Source organism: Brassica napus, chromosome C9 (assembly GCF_020379485.1).
Source record: "Brassica napus cultivar Da-Ae chromosome C9, Da-Ae, whole genome shotgun sequence".
NCBI lineage: Eukaryota > Viridiplantae > Streptophyta > Magnoliopsida > Brassicales > Brassicaceae > Brassica > Brassica napus.
The window spans coordinates 58,017,464-58,028,652 of NC_063452.1; the positions used below are offsets into that span (position 1 = coordinate 58,017,464).

An 11,189-nucleotide genomic window follows, 5' to 3' on the forward strand; every position below is an offset into this window, starting at 1 on the left:
TTTACAATTTAATTTACAATTTATTTTTCAATACACTTTTCAATAACTATTTACCAATAAAAATTAATCAATTCAAGTATTCACAATTAATATTTCTCAAAAATATACAAAAACACTTTAAAAATATAGAAAATCTATTTTTGTGGAACAAAAATAAATTCTAAAAAATCTTACTTTCGGGAATGGAGAGAGTAATATTTAGACGAAACTAAAGATCTAACAATGATTATCAGGGTAGTAATTGGGTGATAAAATAATTAATACAATTGATAAATGTTAAATCAATGTTTAGTATGGTTCTGTAGTTGTATATATGTATAAGCTAAGCTGTATGTTAACAGCAAAAGAATAACACAATATATATACACATGTATGTGGGATATGTCAAAGATCCATGTGGTATTTAATATTTCAAATTTTAAATTTCCCAAGTGTCCTATACAAGTTAAATCAAAAGAAAGATCAGCATACGCCCTAAAGCTTAAATGGTATAAAAGGTGGGTCCTATACAAACCTCTCATGAACTGATCTCTTCATTCTTCTCGCTAAATTCTCTCTCATAAGAAAACTTCAAGATCTTGTGTTCCTAACCTAAATTACTAAGATTGATCAGCTAGCAATTCTTAATCAGTGGTCGGTTTTGCGTGTGTGTATACACACATTTATATGTATATGTATGAGGAGGAAAGGAACAATATTGCTAATAATCAAGAAAGACTGAGATTGGAGATGGCCTTTCCACAGCATGGATTCATGTTTCAGCAACTCCATGAAGACAATACTCATCACTTACCTTCCCCTACCTCTCTCCCTTCTTGCCCTCCACACCTCTTTTATGGTAAGTTCTTCCTCTCTCTTTCTACACACACACACACGTACATAATAGTGTGAAAAGGGTTGGTAAATTTTGTTGTCCTTGTTCGGTGTAGGAGGAGGAAACTACATGATGAACAGATCGATGTCGTTCACGGGAGTATCAGATCACCATCATCTAACTCAAAAAAGTCCGACCACGACGAACATGCATGATCAGGACCAGGTGGGCGAGGAAGACAATCTATCAGATGATGGGTCCCATATGATGTTAGGAGAGAAGAAGAAGAGGCTCAGTTTAGAGCAAGTTATGGCATTAGAGAAGAGCTTCGAGCTAGGGAACAAGCTAGAGCCAGAGAGGAAGATGCAGCTTGCTAAGGCTTTAGGGTTGCAGCCTAGGCAGATTGCGATATGGTTCCAGAACAGGAGAGCTAGGTGGAAGACAAAGCAGCTCGAAAGAGACTACGATTCTCTGAAGAAACAGTTCGATGTTTTGAAATCGGACAATGATTCTCTTCTAGCCAACAACAAGAAACTCCACGCTGAGGTATATTTTAAAAATATAAACAAACTAATTCTCCTAATATTTTCTTATAACTGAAGTTCTCCTAGTATTTCATCACGTTTTTTCTAAAAGCTAACGAACGATTTTCGGTTAAACTAATACGAATATTTTTAACAACACTAATCATGAATATAGATAGGTGTGCTGATAGTTTGTAGAATTTTTCCTAGGAAAAAAAAAATTTGTCGAATTTTAGTGATGAATTATTGTCTTCATCAAGCGTATACAAAAAGAAAATGGTTTTTTTTTGTAACTGGGTTTTACAAAAAGAAAATATTCATGGATTAACACGTAGTTTGCATCCCATCTTAGAGTCGCTTTAGTATAATAGTATATATATAGTAATAAAATTCAATTAGATTGGCTCTTGATCCAACGCAAAGATGTTTGTTCAAAAGACATTAATTATTCTTAATTATACATTTAATTATTTGATAAAGATTCATGTGTACATATATTTATAATCAATAGAATTCCCATGTGCTTGTAGAGTTGACATTTATGATAAGTTATTTTTTTGACTTTGGTTTACGTGTGATGATATTGTTACACAAAACAGTTAGTGGCATTGAAGAAACAAGACCGTCAAGAATCAGCAAAGATCAAGAGAGAAATAGCAGAAGCGTCATGGAGCAACAATGAAAGCACAGAAAATGATAATAACAATTCAGATATAAATCATGTGAACATGATCAAAGATCTTTTCCCTTCTTCAATCCGATCCGCAACTACGACCACGACCTCGGCCCATATTGATCATCAGATGGTTCAAGATCAAGGATTCTGCAATATGTTCAGTAGTATTGATGAAACGACGTCGGGTAGTTATTGGACATGGCCTGACCAGCAGCAGCAACATCACAATCATCATCATCATTTCAACTGATTCTATTGTACTCCAAGAGGAACATCATAATCCTGATCAACATCATCATCATACTCATGTTGATATCATTATCATCTTCAAAAGAAATTTCATAGATTTTTTTAATTGTGTATGTTAAAATTACTTGGTACTGTTTCAATTTAAATTACGTCGGTTCTTTACCTTTTTCTGCTCTTTCTTTTGGGTTTGTAGAAAATTGGTGTATAGGGAATATTCAACACAATTTTACAATTATAATTTCTTGTTCCTTTAATTGGAATAAATAAAATTTCTTTCTTCCGAATATTTTATCAAGTACTATATGTAATGTGTGTATATATTAATTAGAGATTTTCGTTAGTAATGATTAAAGTTCATTGCTAAGTTATTGTGATGGATAGCGACGATTATGTTTTACTAATAGCTTCAAGTTAATTTGTTTGACAAAAAGGCTTTGTCGATCGCATAACATCTTTTTTATCCTCTAATTTTGCCAAGATTTTTTTTTTTGTCGAAGTGGATGTGTCAAACGAAAATGATTTTCTTCTTATTTCTTTCTATAAGTACAGCAAAACATATATATATATATATATATATATAAAAAAAATAATACTCCCTCCGTTTTTTAATATAAGTCGTTTTAGAATTGTGCACATAGATTAAGAAATCATTAATTTTTTATATTTTCTAAACAAAAACATCATTAATTATTTACCTAACCACAAATCAACCAATAATAAAATAGAAGGTATATTTTCATTGGTCATATAACATTAAGTGTTAATAAATTTTACATAAAAAACCGAAAACGTCATATAATTTGGAACATAAAAAATTCTCTAAAACGACTTATATAAAAAAACGGAGGGAGTATTTTGCTAGGTTGGAATACATAGCTAAAAATAAAAATTAAAACATGATAAATTGCATATACATGTTTGACAAGAAGATTTGATACAAAAATAAAAACTTCAGATCCATGTGCCTTTGAGTGGGAATCCAGCTCTGTTATTGACACAATATGAGCCATGATATATATATACATATACATGCATTCCATGATTCCATCTACCTTTTAATTTGTTTGAAGTAATCGCGCGTGTGCTCGTGTATTCTTTTATCAGATATATAAAGTAATATTTCCGTAGATAGTTACCATGCAATCATAATATAATCTATCAAAACTAGCACATATTTAGAAAAAAATGAATAAAAAACAAACGAGGATTTCTTTGGTAACTGGTGAAAACTACAAAAACGAATACGACTTACAAAGAGACAATATGGATTCATAAACATATCAAATAATTTCATTCATCAGATCATACTTTTAATTTTAATAACGCTGTAAATTGTCTATCATTAAGTACATGATGTGCTTGATTAATATTTTTGTAGTTACAATATTATTTTCTGTGCTCTGCCCTTTCTTACAGTGTTTCTAAATTGCAAACTTGAAAGAACAAACTCATAACGAATTATTATGTCACTATATATAATTTTTATGAACTAGGCGTAAACCTAATATTTAAAGTTCAAACATTATGTAATGTGTTTTCACGTAGTCAGTCGGGTAGATAGACTCAATATTCAATACACCCAATGTACAATTTACATTTTATTCAAGCACAGTTTAGTACCTTTGTACTTTCGTAACTTGATTTAACCTTTTTGTTTTAATAAAAGGCGAGCTGAAACTGAAATTATTGCCTTTTAAATTTTTGTATCAACTATAAGTGGAAAAAAAACATTGGAACATTGCTTCAGATCCATGCACCATGAATCAGGCACGTTTTTTTTGCTAATTTTACTGTAAATAATCCCATATTACGGCTACAAATCAAGACGCATTATTTTATAATTTTCGTAGGTTATCGAAGGATTATCTATTGGTTACAATTAAACATTTCTAACAAAAATAACTTTATAGATACTAAGTTTATTAATTGTTTTAGTAAAAATTTGAACTAAAAACAATTTAGTAAAGTTTATGAATCTCTACCGGTTATTACAAGACCAAAAAGGAACCTGTAAAATGGAAGTTAGCATTAACGATATTGTAGATAATAATAATAGTGGTAGCCGGTAGATGAGGAAGATTATTGGAAACACACATTCCAAAGACGAAGAAGAAAAATCCAAAAAGAGAACAGATTCGAAACAGTGTTTAGGAGAATCGTTCAGTCATCTAGCTAGCTTTTCGGATCTTTGGATGCTTTTGGATTTGAAGTATTTATAAATTTAAATTATACAATAAAATGTACATATACTTGTTTATCAGTATCACACAAGAAAACAAATTGAGTACCAAATATTTCTTTCTTCGTGGGCTCTCCATGTGACCTCACTGCCACCACTACTTCACTTCAACAGAAACTACTCAGACTTGAGATCGTGAAAGTTTTAGTTTAAGTGAATCATCTAAAACAATACAATATACATATAAGTTATAAATTCATGCAGTGTTCGTATGATGTAGCAATACTCAAATAAATAGTATGATAAACATTGGAGCGAAACCTTTCACCAAAAAATCTGAAACGCACTGTTTTGTGCGAAACCAAAGTTACTGAAAAATTATAAATTTATTGTCAGATCCTAAACTCATATGCCAACTACACTAATATATTCAGATACTGTTCGATATGCGTACGTACTTACATACGTAATTAATGGAATATATAGCTAGATGATGGCATGTGAGACCATGGAGTCATCATATGTTTTATATGGTAGTATAAGAATTTTGGTGAAGTGCACATGTTTATGTTGATGGATTAGGGATATGTCAACTCCTAAATTCTCTGTTTTCTATCATTTGATTTAGTGAATACCGTCATTATTTATGAATAGATTGACCCGCCATAATCGCATTTAAATGCACTTTAATATGATCTTGAAACTTGAAGTATAAGATCACATTCGAATATTGATATTTCTTTCTTAACACCATTTTATGACAAAATCTTATGCACACTTCTGACATCCTCATTCAGCATATAGTTTGAAATAAATGAATTAACCTTGAAAAGAAAAATGGGAGTAGGGATCTGTAGGTGCAATCTTCTTAAGATTGATAGCTGTTAATGTGCCTCTTTTTGTTTTTGTTTCGTGATGGCAATGTGGCTCTTAGACACAACTATTAAATCCAAACCCTTTAACAAAAAAAAAAACTATTAAATCCTTCGAGGTCTTCATGGGTTTTCCTCTATGATCTTATACGGTTACGGGAAGAAAATAAATATTTTGAACATAATAATATCAAATTGCGGTCCACATTTTACCTATGACATATGAAATATACAATCAGAATTGCATACTAAAACAAGAATAAAGTGTTTCAAATTTGTGCATAAACTACAAACAGATGAATTATGCACATTCGTCATAGTTTGATGAGATTTGAAAGATCGAGAGCTGTTATTAACTTCCAATCTAGTTTCTTCTTCGTGATTATTGGTTAGTTACAAAGGTACTCTATGAAACAATCGAAAACTTGAAGAGCATATTGTGTTTGTAGTTTTTCCCTGGTTCAACAATCTGTGAAGGAAACTTCGGATTATTGACTGAGTCTGGATAACTTTGTGTTTCTAAACATAATCCCGCGAAAGCTTGGTATACCGTTCCATTCTTCCCCTTGATGTCCTTTAACATTCCTCCGGTATAGAACTGCAAACCGGGTTGGTTTGCGGATAACTCCATTTTTCTTCCCGATTTCTTATCAACGAGTTCCACTATTTTCCTCATCTTATCCGCCTTACCATCTAAGCAATAATTAATATCATATCTACAAAGAAAAAAATCAACAATTACAAAGATGTTTACCATTAGATAACTTAGAGAAAAGTTTTTTTTTTTTAACTTGAGAAAAGTATATGTACTCACCCTGTTTTAAGATCCTTCATATTATCTTTAATAGGACGGGGTTGAAGAAAATCATACGGTGTTCGTTTCACCGGGGATATTTTTCCTGTGGGAATGAGTTCGCCGTCGACAGGAGTGTAACTTGAACCTAGGATCTGTATTTCCTCGGACAAAATATCTCCGGAGTTTTGACCACCAAGATTCCAATAAGTGTGATGAGCTAAGTTCACCGGAGTTGCTTGATCTTTAGCCTCTGCCTCCATTACTACACTTAATTCATTGTCTTTGACAAGTTTATATTTCACCGTGACAATGAGTTCTCCGGGAAACCCTATTGTTACATAAAGAAATAAATAAACTAGTAATCATAAAATTTTCCTTACAGATATATATATATATATATATATATATATATTTTTTTTTAAATCGGGTAAAAATTAATAAAACAATTGAAAAGAAAGGGGACCTTGATCACCATCAGGACTTGTGTAAGTGAATACAATGTGAGGCTTCTTGCCATCATACTTGTGCTTTGTAACTGCCCACACAACATCGCCAAACCCTTTCTTCCCACCTAAATTATACATAAATTATATTCAAATAATCATAATTAACTGATTTCTAATATGTTATAGAACTTATAGTACTCGTAACTAATTACCATGAAGTGTGTTTTTGCCATCGTTGGCAACAGTCTTGTACTCTTTTCCGTTCAATTTGAAATGGGCCTTTCCTATTCTATTCGCTACTCGGCCCACGGTTGCTCCAAAATAGACCTTATCGGTCTGATTTGCAAACAAAGTTAGTATATTAATTTAGCATAGTAAAAACAAAATAAATTTGTTGTAATAGTAGTAATTAAAATCAAACAGAAAAACATAAAGGGAAACTAATTTCTACGCACCTCATAGCTTTTGACGCTATCATAACCAAGAACAATATCGCCACTTTTTCCTGAAAATTTGTCAAAGTCATCATAATAAAATCTAGTTAAAATGTATATAATATGAGTTTTTATTTGATTGCCAACACTCAAAATGATTAGTTCACTAACCATTTTTATCCGGGAAATGGAGAGACATGATTGAAGCACCCCAATTTGTGAACTTGACGGTTAGATTTCCCTTTTTGAGCTCATATAACCCAATGTTTTCCTTTTCTTTATCATCTCCATCAACTTCATCTTCATCATCATCATCGGAGTCATCATCTTTATCATCGTCAGTATCGGTTTCATCATGTTCACCATTCTTTTTATCTTTGTGCTTTTTTTCATCATCATCACTATCATTATCATTTTCATGATGCTTAACACTCTTCTTCTTATCCCCATGCTTCTTCACATCATCATCATCGTCTTTCTTTTCATGTTGAACACCCTTTATATGCACATCCTGCTCGTTCTTTTTATGCTCACCTTCCTTCTTATGCACATCATGCTTCTTCTTTTCGTCCTTTTTATTCTCTTTGCCATCAGAACCGGCATTGTGATCACCATTTACTTTTTTTCCTCCTTTCTCTTTGTCTTTACAAATATGATGAGCTTTAGTAACTTTCTTGCTGCTCTCCACGTGTTCCGATTGCACTTCAACGTTGTTGGCAAATGAAGTTACCACAACTCCTAATGTAACCAATATAACCAAACATAACAAAAGAGAAACTCTCGCCATGGTGAAAGAAAAAACAAGAATTGAAAGTAATGAGTAAGATGGATTTTTTGGTGAGTATTTATAGGTTGATTGTTATTAGAAATTATAAGACAAAAATAGGAAATTTTAACGAATTTGTGATTCGTCAAAGAAGTTAGGAGATAAAACCGGATTGTGTGTTCTAGATTTTCGTTTGTAATCACAAATAACATCACGTATATCTTTACAGCTAAAGCTGCATGAATCACCAAACTTTAGAAGATAAGCACTACACAGTACACACCATTTGTATGTTGCACCACGTAATCAGTTGGACGTTTTCTTTTTTTATGTCAAAGATATTTGGCCCATTATTTTAGGCCTAGCAAGGTTGAGTTTCCCTAATCAGAAACGTCAAAGCGTCCTAACTCACAAAAAAAAGAGATGAAAACACTTAAACGACGAACATGATACAATACTATAACACCTAATGAAAAAATTCATCCCAAAAAATAAACGATGGAGGTTCTTTTGATACAATTCCTAGCTTTTCTCTTCCTTGTTCACGAAACTAGTCGTAGAAGACGAAGAGGACGAGTTGTTGAACATAGATAGCGAAGTAAGTTGCGACGATGGTTGATCCAATGACGCACCCGTTTGATTATTTGCTATTATGTTAGACATCAATAAGCTACTAAAATAGCCTCCACGTCCTTTATTATTTTCCGTTGCGGCTGTTCTTTGAACACTGTCGCTAGTAGGATGCCGTGGACCGACCATCTGTTGTTCCCCGTTGGATCCTACCATTGATGAGATCGCAGCTGCGATCACCGAGTGGAAACTTGGGTCAGAAGTAAGGGCTTTCGTTAGGGTTTCGGTTAAGGACTGGTTATTTTGAACTGTTTTTACTTGGTTGGACGTACCAAACTGGACGTTGTTATAAGGGTATGGAGTATAAGAAGAATATCCATTACCCCAAGTCGCAGGTAGGTTGAGAAGAGAAGAATTTGATGATGATGAATTAGAGGAGAAATTTAAGCTTGTGGATGGGAATCTTTGGAAAGAGTTAGGAAATTTGTTGAAATTTAAAGAAGGCAATGAAGAAGAAGAATGTTGTGGTGCGGTGAGGTCTAGAGTGACGGTGGGATGTAATGGAGAATGAAGAGTGGGCGAATAGAAGGACTTGTTGTTGTTATTGATGAATCTTGAATTGTCGTAGAGGTTGTTTCCGATCATTTCTGCGGTTGATGATGAGGAGGAGCCGGAGAGGAGCATAGAGGCGGCGGCTGAAGTAGTAGAGGCCATGGTGGTAGCTGAGAGAGGAAGAGGATGACTGTGCGTTCCTTCATAGGTTGTGATTAATATGGACATGTCTTCTGCACATCTTTGGACCTAAAACATCAAAATAGTTTAAGACAAATAGTTAGTACTCAGATGATCTGTTTTAGTATATGCACATGCGCAATTGCTTTGGTTTGTCTAGGAATGTTCACAATTTAAAATAGATTTTATAAGGAATATGAAACTAAAACTAAAACAGGACCAAATAGATTTATACAAATTCATTATTAATTATTCTTTTAAAATTAGAAAATCAAGATTAAACGATAGATGAATTTGATTATTCTGTAGATATGTACAAAAAAAAGATATATACCTGTTTTCTAACGGGACATCCAGGTGCAACCGTGCAGCGATAGTATGCTCGTGGACAAGGATTTCCTTTCGCAATCTTTTGACCATATTTTCTCCATTGACAACCATCATTCATCTATACAAAGTATAATAAAACATTTCCTAATCAGTGGTGACATATAAAAAATAATCAATAATAAGTTAGTTTTTTTTTTCTTTTTTGGCATCCAATAATAAGTTAGTTATAGATCATTAAAATGTAGCGATGTTCTTTTTCCCATATAAATCAGACCCAGTCGGATAGAGCGCGTTTCTTCGGAACGACTCAAATCCGCCTACCACTTGGTCTTAGAAGATGGGTGCCGACAAAAAACAAAGATCATTAAAATGTATATATATAGGTTAAAGGACGTACCGTTGGTGTGTCACATCTCGCTCTAACGCAAACTCTAGCTCTCTTTACAGGATTTTGCTGGCCGCCCTCTCCATCAACATGGCCACCGGAGGCTGGTGCAGCAGAGCTTCTCTTCCCGCTAACTTTACTCGGCGGCCATGTTTCTCCTGGGGCGTCCTCCAAGTTATTTTCCAGACTAGAATTGGCTGGATTCGCGACACTGGGGTCAGGTCCGTTGCCGCTATTGAACCCTAAGGTCAAGCCAGCTTTGGTCAACTCTTCGTCATCGTTGACTTTATTGCTGGTCGCGTCTGTTTTCTCTTCCTTTTTCGAGGAGTTATCACTCGGGGAAGAACTTCTTCTTCCGAGTGAAAGCGACACAAGCTCGCGTTCTTGATCTAAAGAACTCAAATCTGTCGTCGCCTTTGGAAGATCAATCATGTTTTGATCTTGTGTTTGGTTGTTTGAAGGTTCTTCTTGATGAATTATATCGAAGAATCTGAGCTTGAGAGTTTTGTAATCACTTTCAATTCGTTCGAGCATCCCTTTAAGCTTTTCGTTATCTTCCTTCACCTCTCTCATCTCAGCCTTGGCAGATTCAAGTTCTTGATGATCTTCCTCAACCTAAGATCATCGAATATAAAAACGGATTAATTTCCCAAATAAATATAAATTGTTCCAAGAATTTATTTGTTACATATATAAATTATGGTGATCCGTAGATTCCATACTAACCCTAACTACCGAATTATTCAATCCTGTGCGAAATGATCTTTAGAACTAATATATAATTTCTCATATGACAGATATAATTATCGGCGGTAGAATCTTCTGTAATATTTCTCATAGTTGTAATAGCATAATTATCTAGCGTTAAAAAAAAATGAACAATAAGTATTTGAGTTTTATTTTTATTAATTACGATATAAGCAAAGTAATTATGGAATATAATATTTATCTCAAGATACAAGAATTACATAAAAGCGTACAACAAAATACAAATCTGAGTGTCTTCCGTATACATGGAGAACTTTATTACACATATGAGTTGGTTACCTTAGTTGCTTCATGGATTTGAGCAGATCCAAGAACTTTATCCTTAAGAAGAGAATCAGAAGTAGGTAATTTCAGAATAACCTCCATTTTAGAAATATAAGAAGATCTTTGTCTTCCTCTTTGAATTTTGTTTTTTCCTTTGTTGTCTGTTTGTTTCTTTCACAGCCTTATGAAAACCCTTTACTTATAGCCATTTGTGTAGTTTCTTGGAGAGGACCCAAAGCGTCAACAATTCAACATGTTCACTTTTTTATTCTGTTTATTGAATTCGGAGACTTTTTCCTCCAATCATGCCTGTGTTATTTATTATTAAGTAACTAACGAAATATCAATTAATTATTTCCTGACTTTGTTGTTGATAACACTGCT

The 11,189-nt window shown here is 33.4% G+C and overlaps 3 protein-coding genes across 3 annotated transcripts; 1 reads left to right on the top strand and 2 right to left on the bottom strand.

Moving 5' to 3' along the window:
* Positions 1-399: 399 nt before the first annotated feature.
* Positions 400-2,549, top strand: LOC106385101 (homeobox-leucine zipper protein HAT7). Its single transcript, XM_013825059.3, has 3 exons — positions 400-838; positions 930-1,360; positions 1,938-2,549. Exons 1-3 carry the CDS (start codon positions 667-669, stop codon positions 2,262-2,264), a joined length of 930 nt encoding a protein of 309 aa, XP_013680513.1. The 5' UTR covers positions 400-666; the 3' UTR covers positions 2,265-2,549.
* Positions 2,550-5,485: 2,936 nt separating this feature from the next.
* Positions 5,486-7,853, bottom strand: LOC106386287 (galactose mutarotase). The gene is made up of 6 exons (XM_013826153.3): positions 7,162-7,853; positions 7,012-7,061; positions 6,769-6,892; positions 6,574-6,681; positions 6,129-6,438; positions 5,486-6,030 (listed from the first exon to the last, which is right to left on the bottom strand). Exons 1-6 carry the CDS (start codon positions 7,775-7,777, stop codon positions 5,721-5,723), a joined length of 1,518 nt encoding a protein of 505 aa, XP_013681607.1. The 5' UTR covers positions 7,778-7,853; the 3' UTR covers positions 5,486-5,720.
* A 287-nt stretch (positions 7,854-8,140) lies between these two features.
* LOC106387304 (probable WRKY transcription factor 72) lies at positions 8,141-10,970 on the bottom strand. The gene is made up of 4 exons (XM_013827134.3): positions 10,821-10,970; positions 9,786-10,388; positions 9,393-9,506; positions 8,141-9,127 (listed from the first exon to the last, which is right to left on the bottom strand). The coding sequence occupies exons 1-4, from the start codon at positions 10,905-10,907 to the stop codon at positions 8,279-8,281; spliced, it is 1,653 nt and encodes a 550-aa protein (XP_013682588.1). The 5' UTR covers positions 10,908-10,970; the 3' UTR covers positions 8,141-8,278.
* Between the last annotated feature and the right edge of the window lie 219 nt (positions 10,971-11,189).

Coding starts and splice junctions, on each gene's coding strand:
- LOC106387304 (XM_013827134.3), bottom strand. CDS start 10,907: ATGGAGGTTATTCTGAAATTACCTACTTCTGATTCTCTTCTTAAGGAT. Junction 9,507..9,785: donor CGAGATGTGACACACCAACG/GTACGTCCTTTA, acceptor TACTTTGTATAG/ATGAATGATGGTTGTCAATG. Junction 9,128..9,392: donor GATGTCCCGTTAGAAAACAG/GTATATATCTTT, acceptor TTGATGTTTTAG/GTCCAAAGATGTGCAGAAGA.
- LOC106385101 (XM_013825059.3), top strand. CDS start 667: ATGTATATGTATGAGGAGGAAAGGAACAATATTGCTAATAATCAAGAA. Junction 839..929: donor CCCTCCACACCTCTTTTATG/GTAAGTTCTTCC, acceptor TGTTCGGTGTAG/GAGGAGGAAACTACATGATG. Junction 1,361..1,937: donor ACAAGAAACTCCACGCTGAG/GTATATTTTAAA, acceptor TACACAAAACAG/TTAGTGGCATTGAAGAAACA.
- LOC106386287 (XM_013826153.3), bottom strand. CDS start 7,777: ATGGCGAGAGTTTCTCTTTTGTTATGTTTGGTTATATTGGTTACATTA. Junction 7,062..7,161: donor CCATTTCCCGGATAAAAATG/GTTAGTGAACTA, acceptor ACAAATTTTCAG/GAAAAAGTGGCGATATTGTT. Junction 6,682..6,768: donor TGGCAAAAACACACTTCATG/GTAATTAGTTAC, acceptor TGTATAATTTAG/GTGGGAAGAAAGGGTTTGGC.